Source organism: Nycticebus coucang, chromosome 16 (assembly GCF_027406575.1).
Source record: "Nycticebus coucang isolate mNycCou1 chromosome 16, mNycCou1.pri, whole genome shotgun sequence".
Lineage (NCBI taxonomy): Eukaryota > Metazoa > Chordata > Mammalia > Primates > Lorisidae > Nycticebus > Nycticebus coucang.
In genome coordinates this window covers 386,995-407,222 of record NC_069795.1, presented here as the reverse complement: position 1 = coordinate 407,222, position 20,228 = coordinate 386,995, and the positions used below count along the sequence as shown (strand labels likewise).

General features: G+C 46.7%; 1 protein-coding gene across 2 annotated transcripts in view; it reads left to right on the top strand.

Annotated features, from left to right (window-relative positions):
• PCNT (pericentrin) overlaps positions 1-20,228 on the top strand; it is a 148,762-nt gene that overhangs the window by 67,293 nt on the left and 61,241 nt on the right. For both annotated transcript variants that reach the window (XM_053564663.1, XM_053564662.1), the window contains exons 15-20: positions 4,508-4,654; positions 8,924-9,075; positions 14,822-14,949; positions 15,686-15,918; positions 17,364-17,526; positions 17,985-18,134. In XM_053564663.1, coding sequence (XP_053420638.1) covers positions 4,508-4,654; positions 8,924-9,075; positions 14,822-14,949; positions 15,686-15,918; positions 17,364-17,526; positions 17,985-18,134 — 973 coding nt within the window. The remainder of the gene's footprint in view (positions 1-4,507; positions 4,655-8,923; positions 9,076-14,821; positions 14,950-15,685; positions 15,919-17,363; positions 17,527-17,984; positions 18,135-20,228) is intronic.

The window sequence follows — 20,228 nt, the reverse complement described above, 5'->3', positions numbered from 1 at the left end:
GTTGGAGTTTGGCTGTGAGAAAAGTTCTCTGAAAACGTAAGCTTGATTTGTTTTTGATTGAACTATGTGTTCCATTAAGAACCCCAACACCACTGGTCACACTGAGCAAAGTTTTGGAATGCAGAAGTAAGTTGTGATGTGGCCAGCATTGGTCACTCAAGGCCAATGTGTTGACAGCTTAAGACTTGCAAATGCTAAGAGGACCTGTGGTCAGTTTGGGTCGTTCGAGGGTCTTTAGTCTGCCCTGTGGTCAGTTTGGTTATAGTTCTAGTGTCTTTAATCTGCCCATGGCCGGTGTGCTTTGCTCTCACTTGAGTCTCCTTGCCTCCTTGCATACCTGCTTCTCAAGGCACAGAGATCACGTTTTCTTAATGATTAAAATATATGGTGTTTTTTCATAATCTTGTGAATTTTTAGAAAAACCTGGGCGGCGCCTGTGGCTCAATTGGTAAGGCGCCAGCCCCATATACGGAGGGTGGCGGGTTCAAACCCGGCCCCGGCCAAACTGCCACCAAAAAATAGCCGGGCGTTGTGGCGGGCGCCTGTAGTCCCAGCTACTCAGGAGGCTGAGGCAAGAGAATCGCTTAAGCCCAGGAGTTGGAGGTTGCTGTGAGCTGTGTGATGCCATGGCACTCTACCGAGGGCCATAAAGTGAGACTCTGTCTCTACAAAAAAAAAAAAGAAAAACCTGAGAATAACTTTCTAAAAGCATCCATTGTGTATTGACCTTATGGTGGAGAATGTGGTGAACCAAATAGTCTCGGGGGGGAAGTAGATGCAGCTGTGGGGCATGGGGTTGGCCCTCTTTGGCCTGTCCCAGCCTCCTACCTGCCACCCCCAGGGGCAGGTTCAGGTGTTCCCCATGGGCATGAAATGGCGTGGGAAAGCCGGCGCCCTACTCCTTTGAGCCACAGGCACTGCCCTGGGGTCTCACTCTTGATCAGCCTAGTCTTGAACTTTTGAGCTCAAGAAATCCTCCTATTTTGGCCTCCCAGAGTGCTAGAATTACAGGCGTGAGCTAATGTGCCCAGCCCTTCAGTTAATTTTAACATACAAAGTTAAAACAAAGGAACTTTATTTTCTTGGAAACAGCCTTTTCTGGGAAACTTTTGTCTTGCATTTTAATGGTTAAATTTGTGGCTTAATGTATCTTTTCTGCTAAGAAACTGTCATCAAATATCTTGGATCTGAGAAGAGTTGCATTCTAGAACATGTCATCACCTCAAAAAGAAACCCAATCCTCCCAAGCAGCTGTGCTCCTTCCTCCCTCCCCTCCCCATGTCTGGGATCTATGATCTCGGTGGATTCTTTTTTTTTGACATTTTATGTAAAATGTCATTTTTATTATGACATTTTATATAGCATTTTGTCCTTGTGTGTCTGGCTTCTTCTCTGAGCGTGTTTCTGGGTTCATTCCCTTACTAGTACCTATCAGTACTTGATACCTGTTCTCTGTGTATCATTATGTCATTTTTGTTCCTGTATTCTTCTATTACTGGCTTCCTTTCTCTGTAATTTCCTTGGTGTTTATTTTAGCACACTGTAGCCCCCCTTATCACAGGGGATCTGTTCCAAGACCTCTTGTAGATGCCTGAAGCCATGGATAGTACCAAATTCTGTGCATACCCTGTTTTTTCCTGCATGTATACATTTAGGACAAACTTTTACCTTTTCTTTTTTTTTTTTTTTTTTTTTTTTGTAGAGACAGAGTCTCACTTTATGGCCCTCGGTAGAGTGCCATGGCCTCACACAGCTCACAGCAACCTCCAACTCCTGGGCTTAAGCGATTCTCTTGCCTCAGCCTCCCGAGCAGCTGGGACTACAGGCGCCTGCCACAACGCCCGGCTATTTTTTGGTTGCAGTTTGGCCGGGGCTGGGTTTGAACCCACCACCCTCGGTATATGGGGCCGGCGCCTTACTGACTGAGCCACAGGTGCCGCCCAAACTTTTACCTTTTCTTCTAAAGGAAGCACTTTTCAGCCTCTCTGGCGATCCAAATTGCCAACATCACTACTCTTGCAGTTTGAGGCCCTTAGTAAGTAACATAAGAGTCACTTGAACCCAACCGATATGTTACTGTGACAGTCAATCTGGTCACCTAGGTGGTGGCTAGGTGTGCGGCTAATAGATGTGTGCCATGTACAGTGTGATATGCCGGACAAAGGGATGACTCATGGTCTGGTTTTGGTGAGATGACCTAAGATGTCATCACACTATTCCAAATAGCATGCAATTTAAAACTTACAAATTGTTTATTTTATTTATTTATGTATTTATTTATTTATTTATTTAGAGACAGTGTCTCACTATGTTGCCCTCAGTAGAGTGCTATGGTGTCATAGCTCACAGCAACCTCTAACTCTTGGGCTTAAGCAATTCTCTTGCCTCAGCCTCCCAAGTAGCTGGGACTACAGGTACCTGCCCCAACACCTGGCTTATTATTTTGTTGTTGTTGTTGGAGTTGTCATTGTTGTTTAGTAGGCCAGGGCCGGGTTTGAACTCACCAGCCCTGGTGTATGTGGCCGGCGTCCTAACCACTGAGCTATGGGTGCTGAATCTGAATTGTTTATTTGTGGAACTTTTCACTTAATATCTTCAGACTGATGTTGACCACAGGTAACTGAACTACAAGTGAGGAGGGACTACTATATGTTTTTTTGAGTATTTTTTCTAGTGCTTGCCCTGGGGAGTACAGTGAACACCTTATAACAGTCTGGTTTACATTAATACCAACTTTATTTTATTTTATTTACTTAATTATTTCTTTTTTAGAGACAGGGTCTCACTTTGTTCAGGCTGGTCTCAAACTCCTGAGCTCAAGCAGTCCTCTCGCCTCGGGCTCCCAGAGTGCTGGGATCATAGGCATGAGCCACCACACCTGGACAAATATAGAATTCTTGGTTTACGGTCTATTCTTTGAGTACTTTGGATATGCTGTCCCACTGCTTCTGGCCTCTGGCTTCTGATGAGAAATTAGCTATTAATCTTACTGGGGGTCTCTTGTGATGAAGTGCTGCTGTCAAGATTTATTATCTTTCAAAAATTGGATTATGATGTGTACAGGATCACTTTGTGTTTATCCTAGTTTGAGTTCATTGAGCTTCATGTATGTGTAGATAATTTTTTTTTCCCATCAAATTTTTTTTTTGCAGTTTCTGGCTGGAGCTGGGTTTGAACCTACCACCTCTGGCATATGGGGCTGGCGCCCTACCTCTTTGAGCCACAGGCGCCACCCTTCCCATCAAATTTCAGAAATATTTGCCCCCTATATTTCTAAGCATTCTTTCTTCCCTTTGCCCTCTCTTCTCTCCTTTTGGAACACCTATTACCTGTATGTTGGTCACCTGGAGAGCATTTCATAGGCCTTTGAAGTTCTACTTATTTTTCTTCGTTTTTCTTCTGCCCCAGACAGGATAATCTTAGCCAACCTATGTTCAAGTTGGCTCATTCTTTTTTCTGTCTACTTGAATCTGCTATTGGGTTTCCTAGTGAATTTTTCATTTCAGTAATTGTGCTTTCAGCTCCAGAATATCTAGTTAGTTCTTATATATATATTTTTTCTCTTTAAGGAGGACTCTGTGTATATGTGTTGGGATACACCTTCTGTGCTCTGGCAGGCAGCATGCAGAGCTGGAAGGGGAAGGCCTGCTCAGGGCTCTCAGGCACAGGACTGCTCTGCACGTGTTCAGGCCTTCTCAATTCCCAGAATATGCTGGAGCTTTTCAAAGCTCCCTATGGGCATCTCATTCTACAGTGTTTCTTTTTAAGTATTTTGATCAGCCTCTTACTAGTCCCAGGTGACATCTCCATCGCAGGTGGCTATGATGTTAAACAGCTGCCATTGATTGTCTTCAACAAACTAGCTGAAGGTAGTGTGGTTTGCACAGGGTGAGCTCTGGCTTCAGTTATGTGAAGATCAGCCCTGACAAGGGCTCTCCAGTGAGTTGCCAGGCAGGTTAGTCAGTGATGGGATGGTGCTTTTGGGGAGCCCCAAGTCTACTCCATGCCCTCACCTGTGGCTACTGCAGAGGTTGGAGACGAGGCGTGGGATTAGGGCAAGCTCAGTCACCCCAAGGCTTATTTTTCTGATGGCGAAAGTGGGTTTGTCTTTTAAAACTGAAGGAAGCTGGGTTTCTAAAAATCTTGGATTTTAATGGTTATAATCCCCCAACAGTGGTGCATTTCTTACTCTGTTGGCGACAGCCCCATTGCTTTTTGGGAAAGGTGGCAAGCTGTTTGTCACACAAAGCTGTTGGCTACTGCAAGCTTCAGTCTCATTTAGTGCATTGTCCTTGAAAGGAGAATTTCTCTTACATTCTCTACAATAAGCTCCCCTGAAGTCCACATTTTGTTGTGGGTGGCAACCTTGGCCTATGTTCTTATCCCTGCTTTTGGTGTGAGTGGAAGATAAATGTTTGCTGATAGTACTAAATTCTAGCTCACAGCAGAGAAATGAATAAGTGTAAAAGTCTAGCTTAATGATACTTTTTGTTATTATTGCATACAGGGTGAATTTGACAGTGAAAAGACAGCTGCTTTGCATGCAGAACAGGAGACACATAGACTTGAGAGCGAGAGGGCCCAACCTCTTTGCCCCGAGGAGACAGAGTCTTTGTCCCTGCAGCTTCAGGAGAAGGACAGCCAAATCCAGCAGGTGTGTGGAATGTACCTTCTCTTCACTGTCTTTGCTTTTTTTTGGTGGTGAGATTATTTTTATATATATAATGTTTTATATGTTCACATGTTGCTTATATATTATCTATCATATTTATTATCTATTATACATGTATATATCATTTATATGTAATATGATGTATATATACATAACATCTATTCAGTCTCATAAAGTTAATTCACAGGCCAGGCGTGGTGGCTCCCACCTGTAGTCCCAACACTTTGGGAGGCTGAGGTGGGTGGATCACTTGAGCCCAGGAGTCTGACGCTACAGTGCGCTATGGTGATGCCACTGTGTTCTAGCCTGGGTGATAATGCTAGGCTCTGTCTCAAAAAATAAAACTGTGGCCAGGTGCAGTGGCTCATGCCTATATTCCTAGCACTCTGGGGGGCTGAGGTGGGAGGACTGATTGAGCTCAGGAGTTTGAGACCAGCCTCAGCAAGAATGAGACCCTATTTGTACTAAAAATAGAAATGAAAACTAGCTGGGTGTTGTTGTGGCAGCCTCCTGTAGTCCCAGCTACTCAGGAGGCGGAGGTAAGAGGATCACTTGAGTTCTGGAATTTGAGGTTGCTCTGAGCTATGACACCATAGCACTCTACCCAGGGTGACAATATGAGACTCTATCTCAAAAAAAAAAAAATAAATAAAATAAATATGTTTATAATGTTCCTAAAACTCTGTCCCCATCAAACAAGAACTTTCCACACACCCCAGCCCAACACACCCACCTTTCTCCTTCTTGCCTCTGTGACTGTAGGGACTCCAGGTGCTTCATGGAGGGTCATACAAGGTTGGCCTTTGGTAACTATCTTGTTTCCCTTAGATCATCCAGGCTGTAGCATGTATCAGAATTTCATCCCGTTTCATGGCTTAATAATATTTCATTGTGTGTGTATGCCACATTTAATTTATCTCTTTAGCTGTTGATGGACACTTAGATTATTTCCACCTTTTGGATATTGGAACATTGTGTACAAGTATCTGTTTGAATGCTTCCTTTAATTTTTTGGGTGTGTATCTAGGAATTGAATTGCTGAACCATTTGGTAACTGTGTTTATGTTGAGGAACCACAGAACTGCTTTCCATAGCAACTATAGAATCTCCTGTTCTGCCCACAGCACACATCCTCACCAGCATCCATTATTTCTTATTTTTATGATCATAACCATGCTGGTTGGGTGTGAGGGAATAGCATAGTTTTGATTTGCATTTCTCTAGTGGTCAGTGATGATGAGCATCTTTTTTTTTTTTTTAAATAAATCATAGCTGTGTACATTAATGCGATCATGGGGCACCATACACTGGATGATGAGCATCTTTTCGTGTGCTTATTGGCTATTCTTATATAATCTTTGGAGAAATGTCTTTTCAAGGCCTTTGCCCATTTTGAATTGAGTTATTGCTTTTGTTTTTATTTTTTATCACTTGGAAGGTACAGATGTGTTTTTAGAGACAGTCCCACTGTGTGGATTAATGCCTATGACTGCCTGTGACTTAGTTGTCACTGGCTGTGAACTTAATAGAGTAACTGCAGGTGTTGTTTGTGTGTCATATGTGCACATCGCTGTACTGAGCATCATAGAATTTCCTCATTTCTGTATACTCCTCTCCTACTCACTGTACAGATGCCTTAGGACTCTGAGATCCAGGAGTGTTTCTTTGAGTTTCCTAAAATTCCATGGGACAGTGTGGCAGAGTGTTTTGGTAGGATATAGATTACCCTCTACCAAATGGTCAGGGCAGCCCCAGAAGCCCCTTTTTGGCTGGGAGGCTGGTGCTGTGTACAAAGTGCCAGAGTGAGTAGGGGTTGGGGCTCCACCCCCTACTCCCCCAAGCGTGCCTGTGAGTCCTGAGTTTTTGCCATCACTCAGACATTCCTGCTTTGTAATTTTTGCCAGCTTTGTGGCTGTGAAGTGGTGTAACATGTGACCTTAATATGTGTTTTCTTGTTTACTAGTGAGATTGAGCAGAATTAACATGATATGGCCCATTTGTTTTCCTCTAATCACTGGTTGTATCTTTTACTATTTTTTTATTTTAAAATAAATTTTTTTGTTGTTTTGTTGAGACAGAGTGCTGTGGCATCACAGCTCACAGCAACCTCAAACTCTTGGGCTTTTAAGCAATTCTCTTGCCTCAGCCTCCCAAGTAGCTGGGACTATAGGCGTCCACCACAATGCTTGGCTATTTTTTTTGTTATAGTTGTCACATTGTTGTTTAGCGGGCCCGGGCTGGATTTGAACCCGCCAGCCCCGATGCATGTGGCTGGTGCCCTAACCCCTGAGTTACGGGTGCAGAGCCAATTTTTAAAAAATTTTTCATCTTTTTCTTACTGACTTAAAGAAGTTCTTTGTATATTTTGAATTTCTTCTCATTTATGTTTTTCCTTCTTTTTGGTTTGTTTTGATGAACAAAAGTTCTTTGTTGATGAATTTAACTATCCCTTTTTTTCCTTAGAGTTTGAGTTTTCTATACCTTGCTTATGATACCCTTTCTTCTTTCATTCAGATAATCTGCAGGATTAATGTAGCTCAGGATTGAACTTTTTAATCTTCCTGGTGGGTGTGTGTCTTGTGTGGATTGATGCACAAGGACTGCTTGCAGCCTGTCCTCTACCCCACTGCCTGGCTGGCTGGGGTCATAGTTGCTCTTAGGCCTCTGGCCACTCTGCCTCCCTCAGCTGTATCTCAGTGGCTGCCCTGTCTGCAGGACCCTGACTCTTCCGGCCTTTGCAGCCCCAGAAGCCCTCAGCAGCACTCTTGAGTCTACACCTTGTGTCAGGGCCGATGTCCTTGTGCCGCAGAGGCCTCTGCATGCAATTTTGGAGTTGTCTCTTTATCTGTCTTTGTTAATTTGTCTCACTTGAATTTTATAAATTTCTCCAAAGGTCTGTCTATTTTGTTAGATCTGTGTTTACATCCTTTAGATATTTTGATCATGCTTCCATATGGAAGTTTACAGAATATAGGGGAGCCCTGGCATGTGCGACCTCAGTGCAGACACTACCGTGTTTTGTCCAGGACAATGTCTGCTGTGGGTGTTGGAATTTTTTCAGGTTGAGAATGTTTCCTTATAGTCTTAGTTTGTGATAGATTTTTAAAATTATGAATGGATTTTAATTTATTCACTTTTCTTCATTAATCTGTTAATGTGAACTTTAATTTTTCTAATATCAAACCCTCTGTCTTTGTAATAAAAATAGTGTGGGGCCTGGTGCGGTAGCTCACATCTATAATCCCAGCACTCTGGGAAGCCAGGTGGGTGGATCACCTGAGTTTAGGAGTTGAGTTTGAGACCAACCTGAGCAAGAACAAGACCCTGTCTTTATTAAAAATAGAAAAACTAGCTGGATGTTGTGGTGGGTACCTATAGTCCCAGCTACTTGGAAGACTGAGGCAAGAGAATTGCTTGAGCCCAGGAGTTTGAGGTTTCTGTGAGCTATAATGCCACAGAACTCTACCACAGAGTGAGATTGTCTCAAAAACAAAGCTAATGTGGTTATGATTTTCACGTGTGAGTAATTTTTATTTTCTAATATTTCTTTTATAGCTTTTGGGTTTCTGTGTGCCATTAAAGCTTTTGTCATAAGGCCAGTGAAAAGGGCTCCCCCTTTGCTCTCTGTAGGAATTTGGGTAAGATTGGCATTATTTGGGATTATCTGTTCCATAACTATTCCACTAAACATTTAAGGTGAAAGCATTCCATCTTAAAAGTTTTCATTGTGGGAAGTACCAGTTTAATTTTTAAAATTCAATGAGAGTATTTTTGTTTTCTGTTTCTCTTATACCATCATCATGTTGAAAATTTTAAGTTAAACCATTGTAAACTGGGACTGTGTAATCCTGAAAGTTATGCTGAAAGTCCCTTACGGCCATTTGTTTTTAACTGAATTGTTTGTGTGTGGGGCTTGTTACTTTAGAAATAGGGTTTGCTTTTTCCCCTGGTTGGAGTGTGCCTTGGCGTCCCAAGTAGGTAGGACTATAGGCGCTGCCACCACGCTTGGCATATTTTTATCCAAAAAAATTTTTTTTTTCCAAAACAACATCTTGGTCGGTTGCCCTGGGTAGAGTGCAGGTATCATCACAGTTCACTGCAGCCTTGAATTCCTGAGTCTTCACAGCCTTGAATCTCTGGGCTCCAGAGATCCTCCTGCCTCAGCTTCCCAGAGTGCTGGGGTTCCAGCCTGAGCCACCATGCCTGGCTTTAAATGGTTTTAACTCAAGGTTTAACAATTTTTTTCAACAGCTGAAAGAACAAGTTTTATCCTTAAGTCACAAGGTAGAAGAGTGCCATTCTGAACTGGAAACACTACGGCAAAGACGCGAAAGGGAAAACCAGGAGGGTGAGAACCTTATCTCCATGCTCAAGACCGATGCTGACTTGTCTCACAGTGAAAGGTCAGTGTGAGCCTCCTTCCTGCGGTACTGAATTTGGTGCCCCTAGCACCTGCCAGGTTGGTCAGATAACATCAGCTCCTCACTCTGTTCTCTGGCCACCCTGCTCATGTGGTATCGCAGATGAGGAGCCATGGACCACATTGTTGTTCTTACTTAACCAGGTTTCAGACATTGAAAAATGTCCTTAGTAATTTGGTTCACTCCTGTGTACCTGCCCTCTCCTTGTTAAATCTCGTTTTGTCAAATTAAAACCCTCCAACTGCTATGTCTGGAAGCTCCAGTACCCTGCAGCCCCTACTCCTTGGTGTTGGTGTCCACATGACACGTCTTCATCCTGTCTCAGCAGAGGTGCCTATGCATGGCTCACAGAGAAGCAGCTCCCAGTGGGTGGGCTCCAAGTGCCTGCTCTGTGGCACGTGCCCTTCTGCAGTCTGCCATGTGGGCGTAGCCAGTCCCGTTGTTTCTATTCTGTGGAGTCTATTCTGTGGGTGTTGCAGCCCTGCCTGGTGGACGCCATGTGCTCTGGACATACTCAAGCATGCCTGTACCTAGGGAACTGCGGCAGGCTCTCTCAGGTGGGCTCAGTCGTTGGGCGTCCACACGCGTACCACATGGGGCTTATCTCCTCTGGGAGTCTCATGCGAGCCCAGGATTGTAGTTTTTTTGAGAGGGGTCTGTCTCCCCCAGTGAATGCAATCTTCTGTGTGTCTTACAGCTGGTCCTGTGAGCACAGGCTTATCCCTGGTCCTGGGTGTGGGTTCAATGCTGTGTTATGGATCCAGCTGGCTCTTGGTGCTATGGGGAAGATCTTACTTAAGATGCAATTTCCTTCTCTGACCCACTTGCATTTTTCCTGTATGATGCCTCCAGGGTCTATGGTTTGCTTTTGTGTGGCTCTGGATGTGCCTGGAACTCTTCAGCTGTTTATTTGTCTGACGTCAGGAGCTTCTCTTATCACTGTCTAGCAGAGCTATTGGCTCTGCTCTGTGTTGGAAACTACCTTCCCCACAGCTGTGCGTGTGTCCTCCCGGATGCCCTGTCCTCCCCAGGTGCTCCATCCTCCCTATAGCTGTGCGGGTGTCCTCCCTGGGTGCTCCGTCCTCCCTGCAGCTGTGCAGGTGTCCTCCCGGATACCCTGTCCTCCCCAGGTGCTCCATCCTCCCTACAGCTGTGCGGGTGTCCTCCCTGGGTGCTCTGTCCTCCCTGCAGCTGTGCAGGTGTCCTCCCGGATGCCCTGTCCTCCCCAGGTGTTCCATCCTCCCTACAGCTGTGCGGGTGTCCTCCATGGGTGCTCCATCCTCCCTGCAGCTGTGCAGGTATCCTCCTGGATGCCCTGTCCTCCCCAGGTGCTCCATCCTCCCTACAGCTGTGCGGGTGTCCTCCATGGGTGCTCCGTCCTCCCTGCAGCTGTGCAGGTATCCTCCCGGATGCCCTGTCCTCCCCAGGTGCTCCATCCTCCCTACAGCTGTGCGGGTGTCCTCCCTGGTGCTCCATCCTCCCCGCAGCTGTGTGTGTCCTCCCCAGGTGCTCCATCCTCCCTACAGCTGTGTGTGTGTCCTCCCTGGTGCTCCATCCTCCCTACAGCTGTGTGTGTGTCCTCCCCAGGTGCTCCATCCTCCCTACAGCTGTGTGTGTGTCCTCCCCAGGTGCTCCATCCTCCCCGCAGTTGTGGGTGTCCTCCCTGGTGCTCCATCCTCCCCACAGTTGTGTGTGTCCTCCCTGGTGCCTCATCCTCCCTACAGCTGTGTGTGTGTCCTCCCCACAAGTAAGGCTCTCTGGCAGGTCTTTCTCTGGGCTCCTTTGCTGTCTTCATAAGCCTGTTTCCACTCCGATGTCTCCCGGTCTTGTTTTTTCCACAGTCCTGGACCTGGTACGCTCCACTTTCCTCCCGGACTCCAGTAGCTGCTGCACCAACAGGCGCAGGCTGTTCAGCCATCTAGGGCTATGAGAAGCCAAGTGGGGGTGACAGACACTTGCTCGGCCCCAGCATAGTTTGTGCATCTACAGCATCCACGTCATGCTGTGGTCTCCTGCCCTGCTACAGGTTCTCTTGTCTGGTCTCCCTCTTTCTCTTCTAGAGCTTCACACTTCCTCACAGGTCTTGAGTGTTTTTGTAGCACCTATCTATAAGTGCCTTGAGTCTCCTGAGTCACTGTGGGATGTGGTGGCACCAGTGGCCTCTGGGCATGGGTGGTGTGCCCAGCCTAGGGTGGCACCTGCCAGTGTTGGGCGTTTTGCGAGTCAGCACAGGTCTGCAGAGGAGGTGGCACAGCAAGGCGTGTCCCCTGCCAGGCCTGTCCTGGACTCGCCCACACGCCTGGCTCAACAGGCTCTGCCCAACGCCCCTGTCAGCTGAGATCAAGGTGTGAGAGGAGGGATGAGCTATGCAGGTCACACGGTGGCTCATCCTCAGTAGAGTCACCAAGCTAGGGACAGAAGCGTCGCAGCAGGGAATGTGGCAGTTAAGAGAGCAAGGCGCAGGATAATTTCCCGGTCCTGGGAGCCCCTGCTTTGTAAAACCAGAAAAGATTCTGAACTCTGCATATTCACGTGACCCCAGAGAGGTGGGACCTGTTTTCTCCCAGTCGTGCTTCAAGGAGGCCCCAGCACTGGGCTACCATATGGATGTGTGTGTTTTCTGACTCTGGAATTTTAGATAAACATAAAGTGACATTTTGTGTAGCCCCTGGCCCAAGGGAGAAAGCTGAACAGAAGGTTCCAGATGAGCTGATGTGCCTGGGCTTTGGGTGCTCTGTGCTACGCTGGCCAGCCAGACACAGCCCTGCAGGACAAGCTAAAATTACTGGGACAATTTTTTTTTTTTTAAGTAAATTTATTTCAGGTTAATGCGATAGTACAAACAACCGGGTCAAAATGTTTGATTTTGTTAGGTAGAGTCCCTCTTCTGGTTATGTCCTGCGTAACCACATAAAAGGTGTGCCAAACACCCCCACCCCCTGCCCATAGAGTGAGAGCACCCCAACCCCCTCTCTTTCCCTCATTACCCCTTCCCCCAACTTGAATTGAAATGAGATTTTCTCCCATATGGGCATGCATCAGATCTTCTACTAGGTTCATGTAAGTATTGAGTATATTGGACAATTGCTTTTCCATTCTTATGATACTTTACTAAGAATGTGTTTCAAGTCCATCTAGGATATTACAAAAGATGTGAAGTCACTGTCTTTTTTATGACTGAATAGTATTCCATGGTGTGCATGTACCACAATTTGTTAATCCATTCCTGAGTTGATGGGCATTTAGGTTGTTTCCACATCTTGGCAATTATAAATTGAGCTGTGATAAACAATCTAGTGCAAGTGTCCTTATGATAAAATGATTTCTTTTCTTCTGGGTAGGTGCCTAGTAATGGGATGGGGGGTCAAATGAGATCTTTGAGGATTTTCCATACTTTTTTACAAAGAGGCTGTATTCGTTTGCAATCCCACCAATAGTGTTCCCCTCTCCACATCCATGCCAGCTTCTGTAGCATAGGGACTTTGTGATGTGGGCTAATCTTACTGGGGTTAGGGTGGTTTTGATTTGCAGTTCTCTGATGATTAGGGACGATGAGCATTTTTTCATATGATTGTTAGCCATTTGTCTTTTGTCCTCAGAGAAGACATCTCTCTTGGCCAGTGATCTATAGGATTGTTAGCCATTTTTTTGTTGTTGTTAATTTGAGTTCTCTATAGATCCTAGTTATTAATCCTTTGTCCATTTTGTAATATACAAATATCTTTTTTTTAGAGACAGTCTCACTTTGTTGCCCTTGGTAGAGTGCTGTGGCATCACAGCTCACAGCAACCTCCAGTTCTTGGGCTTAGGCAATTCTCTTGTCTTAGCCTCCCCAGAAGCTGGGACTACAGGCACCTGCCACAACGCTCAGCTATTTTTTTGTTGCAATTTGGCTGGAGCTGAGTTCGAACCCACCACCCTCGGTATATGGGGGCCAGCGCCCTACTCACTGAGCCATAGGCACCGCCCATATACAAATATCTTTTCCCATTCTGAAGGTTGTCTATTTGCTTTGGTTCTTGTCTTCTTAGCTGTATAGAAGCTTTTCAGTTTAATTAAGTCCCATTTATTTTTGTTGCTATTGTAATTGCCACGGAAGTCTTCATAAAACCTTTCCCCAGGCTGATATCTTCAAGTATTTTTTCCACACTTTCTTTAAAGATGTTTATTGCTTCATGCCATAGATTTGAATCTTTTATACATCTTGAATCAATTTTTGTGAGTGAAGAAAGGTGCAGGTTCAGTTTCAGTCTTTTATATAAGGTTATCCAGTTCTTCCAGCACTGTTTATTGAATAGGGATTCTTTTCCCCAATGTGTGCTCTTGTTTGATTTATCAAAGATCAAGTGGCTATAGGATATTAGTTTCATTTTATGGTTTTCTGTTTGGTTCCAAATGTCTATGTCTCTATTTGGGGGCCAATACCATGCTGGGTTTTTTTTATTTTTTTTTATTTTTTGGAGACAGAGTCTCATTATGTCACCCTTGGTAGAATGCTGTGGCATCACAGCTACAGCAACCTCAAACTCTTGGGCTTAAATGATTCTCTTGCCTCAGGCCTCCCAAATAGCTGGGACTACAGGCCCCTGGCACAACGCCTGGCTATTTTTTCATTCTTGTTTGGCAGGCCCAGGCTGGATTCGAACCTTCTAGCTTCCGTGTATGTGGCTGGCTGGCACCCTAGCCGCTGAGCTACAGGCACCAAGTCTACCATGCTGTTTTAAGCACTATTGACTTGTAATACAGCGTAAAGTCTGGTAGGCTGATGCCCTCAGCTTTGTTTTTATTACTAAGAATTGCCTTGGCTATCCAGGGTTTTTTCTGGTTCCATACGAAATGAAAAATTATTTTTTCCAAATCTTGAAAGTAAGATGTTGGTATTTTAATGGGGATTGCATTGAATCTGTAGATTGCCTCGGGAAGTATAGACATTTTAATAGTGTTGACTCTTCCCAGCCATGAGCTTTGTATGTTCTCCCATTTGTTAATATTTTCTGCTATTTCTTTTCTTAGGGTTTAGTAATATTCTTTGTAGAGGTCTTTCACCTCTTTACTTAGGTATATTCCTAGGTATTTTATTATTTTTTTTCAAAGCTACTGTAAAGGGAATTGTGTCCTTGATTAGCTTTTCAACTCAGCTGTTGTCGGCATATACAAAGGCTACTGAATTGTGGACATTGATTTTATATCCTGAGACATTATTGTATGACATTGTTTTTTTAAAAATAAAAACAGGCTGGATGCAGTGGCTCACTCCTATAATCCCAGCGCTCTGGGAGGCCAAGGCAAGTAGATTGCTTGAGCTCATGAGTTGGAGACCAGCCTGAGCAAGAGCGAGACCCCATCTCTAAAAATAGCTGAGTGTTGTGGCGGGCATGTGCAGTCCCAGCTACTCGGGAGGCTAAGGCAGGAGTATCACTTGAGCCTAAGAGTTTGAAGTTTCTGTGAGCCGTGACAGCATGACAACCAAGGGGACAGAGTGAGACTCTGTTTCAAAAAAAATAAAATCCCATGAGTTCCGCTCCCTCTCTGGCTAGTAGCAGCACTAAGCCAATTCTAAAGGGCTATCCTGTGTGTCAGCTCAGCCTCTCTGGCCCTGTGTGCCTGGGGTCTCTACGCTCAAGCTTACACTCTTGCATCCCTACCTGGCTCTGGCCAGGTGGAGGCTGCTTGCTGGTGTCTGGGACAGGGGTTCCCACATGTGTGTGACTGGGCTCTCCTGTCTCAGGCTGGCTGTCCAGGATGCCCTGAAAAGGGTGCTAGTTTTGTTTGGAGAGACACTGGAGACAGCCATTACCCTGAAGAGCCGGATTAGTGAGCGTGTGGGCCTCTGCCTGGACGGTGCAGGCACCACAGGTGAGTATCCTAGGCCGCGCCACCCTGCCCCTGTGCCTGCAGCCACCTCCTGTGGGGCTCAGGGTGCTCAGGGTATGGCTGCCATTTTGGGGGGTGTTCTTAAGCTGCCTTCCTCCTCTTGTCAACAGTGCAAGGGGGCCTAGGTGTATTTCCAGCTCCTCGCTGCACAGAGAGCCAATTGTTGAGACCAGGAGGAAGAAAGGAATTATTAAAATATGGAGACATCTATCAGAAGAATGAGGAATTGGCCTCAAATCGTCTCCCTAAGGCATAGTGCAGCCTTCATGCGGAGGGGCCGCGTTGGGGCAGGTCATGGGGGAGGACGAGTCTTGGCCTTAGGGGGTCTCTCCAGTGGCCCTCGGAATCTCAGCTTGTGATCCTGCAGAAGTTCCACCATTTCTGGGAAATAACTCAGAAAGATGAAGTCATTAGTTGGATGTTTCAGGGTTCTGGCCATCAAGCCCTGCTGGCCTGAGAGTCTATACCAGACAAGGGAGAGGGTCATCAGACTTTGTTTCCTGCCAACCTGTTCACAGGAATGGCAAGTAGTAGCACTAAGCCAGCCCTGAGGAGGGCAAGTCCCCATGGACTTGCTGGGCCCTGTGCACTGCTGTGTTTTGCACAGGAAAAGCCACGGTTCCTGGGAGAGTTGCAGTTCTTAGTCAATGTGAGTTTGCACGTCATCATGGCACCCAGCTTAAGCAGGGTGTGTGGGGTCTGTTTGCTCCTTTGGCAGCTCTAGCAGTTGAAGAGACGTGGTCTGATGTGGCCCTGCCTGACGTGGACGGAACCTTGTCTGAGTGCGCAGAAATGTCCTCGGCAGCAGAGGTCAGCAGCCATGTGCGCGAGAGCTTTCTGATGAGCCCTGAGAGTGTGCTGGGGTGTGAGCAGATGGTCAGGAGCATCTACCAGAGCCTTGGCCTTGCTGTGGATGGCCTGCTGGACATGGTCCTGGACTCCACCAGGCAGGTGAGGCCGGAGGCATGTGGAGAGGTGAACGGACTGATGTGGCAGGCGTGGTGTGAGCCTCCCAGCTACCAGTGCACTGTCTCTGCCAACTGCTGTCCTGATTCTTAGCCCAGATGTGGCCTGGAGAGTATTGTCCACTTTGGGTGGTCCTGGTTCCCGGGAGCTCTTTCTGCTCCCTTCTCTGTGGGGCATTTGGGGACAGACTCTGGGGAGCTGTTTATCTCCCTTTGCAATAATTTTGATCTGTTCTTATGACATCCTCTCATGTGTTATTCCCTAAATAAGCCTTTTCTGAACCAGAATTCTTGAGGAAGTGAGCTTGTTGTGAACAAGTATAATGAACTTCAGTTTATTTAATTTTAGATAAAACACAGACCTGCTTCTTTTACTTCATTTTGTGCACAATTGCAATTCCACGGTGAGTGTTTTCATATTTAGAAATTCTCACCAAGAGAGGGGATAATATTTGTTAACTTTTTTAGAACATTTTAGACAATTAAAAAAGATGTTAAATAGGAATACATGGAAAGCAGTGAGAGACCCTTCTCTGCAGTCAGCCCAGTTAAAAGAATAAGCACTGTTATGTGAAGTGTTGGAGTTCACTTTTCAGAAACACCTGAGTAGATGTTTCCTCCTCAGTGCACAGGAGCCTCTCCAGAGCTGAACTGGGAGGTGCCTGCTGCTGCCTATTCCTTTGTCCTCTACTCTCTCTCCTGAGAAAGGTCGCTTTGGGCAGATCTGACAGGGACACAGATGCCTCTCACTACCCATGGAAGTGATCTCTGTGGCATCGCAGGGCGGGGCTGTGTCTACACATCTGAGCTGGCGCTGACCTTAGAGGGCATGTTGTCAGAGGAGCCTGGGAGGTGCTGAATGAAATGGAAGTGGGCTGGGAGAGCCCACAGCTGAGGATGCAGCATGCCTGAGCCTGGCGTGGGAGGTTGGCGGGGCCAAGGAGAGCTGCCCTTGCTGCAGGAAGGGGCAGGATCCTGAGGTTGGGAGCTGGAGGAGGTAGCCTGCATGGGGTGGGCACAAGGGGAAGCTGAGGGGCTGTGGTCAAGAGGAGATGGCAGATTTTCTAAGAGGCTGGGTCTGGACGTCCCAAATGCCAGCTGGTGAGGTCTAGGTGCTGAGGCATCCTGAGTTCTCAGGTTGACGTTGACCTGGCCTCTTGGCCTGAAAGCCTTGACTGGGCTGTGCTAAGAGGAAGACCCAGGTGGGATGATAAGTCCCCAAGGGGCCTCACTGCTAACTGTGGCCGTGGTATCTGGAGGGTGGCTGAGGCCCTTAAGGGGTGGAGGCCCTTAAGGTCCCGTCCTGCCCTGGCTGGCCTATGTGGGGTTGGTCCACAGGGCCTGGGGTAGACAGAAAACTCTGCTGGTATTTGTATGAGCTTGGTTATTTATTTTTGACATGCAGTTCTGTCTTCAAATGTGTTTTAACAGCTGGAGGAAGCACGTCAAATTCATTCTTGTTTTGAAAAAGAATTCCGATGTAAAAGTGAGGAGGCTGCGCAGGTGCTGAGGAAGCATGGGGAACTGCTACAGCACCTGGAGGAGGCCGGTGTGGCCAAGGCTGGGCTGCAGCTACAGTTACACCAGGCCCAGGGTGAGCATCCATAGGCTCCTTAGGGAGGTGTCAGGAGTGAGATTTAAAAAAAATGTAAACATAAAATAATGCAAATAGTATGAGACACCAATGATTTTCTAGGAGAAAAGGGGTGGATTTGGGGAGTCAGTGCTGTCATGGGACTGTTCCAGGGCCACAGTAGGCTCTGAGAGTGACCGTTGCCCATTTGGCATCAGGGTGTCTGTGGAAGGGCACCGGATGGCTGTGTTTGTCCTCCTGTTATGGGAGCAGTGCCCAGGGTCCTTCCAATCAGGCACCCTCAACTTTTCCTGCAGCCCTCACACTCCAGGTGGGCACCTGCCTGGGGTCTTAGTGTGGCAGGTGGGCTCTGGCAACAGAGGTGTCCCATGCACTCTCACCTTGGGTTCCTGGGCAGGACTCCTGCCTCAGCTGCTTGGGTGAGTCAGAGGTCCGTGTTGTGCTTGTGTCCCTTGCAGGCATCCTTGAGGGATTGAAGGTGGAGAAGGTAGACCTGCAGGCGGCGCTGGGCCGGAAAGAGGAGTCAGAGCGGGGCCTGGTCCTGCAGCTGGAGTCACTGAGAGAGGAGCACGCCCTCTTGCGGGGCCAGAAGGAGGAGAGAGAGGCAGGTGAGGAACTTGACATACGCAGAAGTATGATGTGTGGCATGTCAAGGGCAGAGATGCAAAGCACAAGGCTGTTCCCAGGCTCATGAGTTCTGGGCCGTGGGAGATTGTGCCGGATGGAGCACTTCTGCTTTTGTAGAGAAGGTGACTTGTCCTGATACTGGGTGTTCTGTGCAGTGGAAAGAATCCCTGGGGAGGTGGGTTGCAGAGAGCACAGGGCTGGCCATGTGGAGGGAGCCACTCTTGAATTCTATTTAAAGTGACAGGTGCCTAATGCTAACTCCAGTTAAGAAAATATAGTTCTGACAAATATAGTCTGTATATTTTCAGATTTTTAGACATTTTAGTCTTAAAAATATTTAAAATGGGGCAGCGCCTGTGGCTCAGTGAGTAGGGCACTGGCCCCATATACCAAGGATGGCGGGTTCAAATCCAGCCCTGGCCAAATTGCGCCAAAAAATAGTGGGTTGTGGCAGGTGCCTGTAGTCCCAGCTACTCGGGAGGCTGAGGCAAGAGAATCGCCTAATCGCCTAAGCCCAAGAGTTGGAGGTTGCTGTGAGCTGTGACGACATAGCACTCTACCGAGGGCAACAAAGTGAGACTCTTGTCTCTTAAAAAAAAATAAAGATATATATAGTATATATATATATATATATTTAAAATGAAAATAGTCAAAACAGAAAAAGCTTAAAATGTTGAGTTTGCAGGTGGCTGCGTCCTCAATAGCTGATAGGCTTCTCCCAGGCTGGCATGGTGCATCCGCTGCCTTCTGTTCCCTGCAGCTATGCGTCTGGTTCTGTGTGTTGAGTTCATTTGGGGCACCCTGGGAAGAGTGAGGCCTATACCTTGCTGTGGCCATCAGGACAATCACAGTAGAAGAGTAATTCCTTCAGGAACCTGTACTTTGTGTTAGAACCACGCCAAGTGATTCAGAAAAATCACATTTTTCTTTCCAAAAATCTTTTATTTTTTAAATTTTCTCTCCAATGAAACAATCAGCTTTTGGTTGTCTGTCATTTCCCCTTTCCTTGTCCTCTGTTTCACTGATTTTTGCCCTTTGTTATTTCTTGCTGCCTTAATTCCATGAGCCCTTTGGGTTCGGTGCTTGTGAGTGTGTTTGTTGTTGCTGTGTGGGAAGTGGGTATGGCACTGCGTCACTTTCTGGCCTCTTGCTCTGGCCGTGGGGCCTATGTGGACCTTTGGGTCCCGCAAGGTCATACGTATAACTTCTGTGGTGATGATCTTGGTCTCTGACCATGTGGGACATTTGGACCCTCTGACATCCCTTGCCCAGCTCTTTTTATCTCTGTGATCCCTCTTTGTCCTATTTTCAGTTTTTAATAATACAATTCTGTTGAAGTATTAATCTGGCTTTTTTCTCCTTTGTGTATGTTTTTTTATCCCTTTATCTTCAGTCTTTCCACATTTGTCACTTATGGATTCTGTATTAATGACTTTTTTAAAAGCCTGTCCACAAGTATCTGCTTTTTGTCCCTTTAGCCATTCTGTGTCCACTGTGCCTGCTGCCCAAGCACCTGCCTGTGCTGCTGTGTTCCTCCCTCACCTCCTGCTCACGTGGCTCCCCTTCAGCATCTGTCCCCATGTATGGGGCTGGCGTGTCCCTAGCACCCCTGAAATTGGTTCCACCAGAGGAGCTGTTTGGTGAACCTCTCTGAAGCTGCAAGGGCCCAGAGGTCTCCTCAGATCCTGTTCCTTGCATGTGTGAGGCTCTGAGCCTCCTGTCCTCGAGTCATCGGCTCTTTGCAGGCATCTCTGCTGCATCCTTTCTGTGCTCTACACACTGCTCAGGGCAGGTCCTCTGGCCCCACTTGTTCTATCTCAATTCTGGTATTTTCATTTTGTCAGCCACTGTTTCTCCAGATGCTTTGGCCTGCTCCCCTTTTCTGTCTAGGAGCAGTCCTCATGGGCTGGCCCTTCCAAGCAGACCCTCGACTCAGCCAGCAGGCAGCAAGATCACATCTGTTGAAGGAAGCTGTCTGGTGCCTTATGTCAGGAGCACTTGGACTTGCAACTTTTCACTTCTTTGGAGTCTGTGTTTGTAACAGACTCTGGACCTGCTGTACCACTGAACAGTCT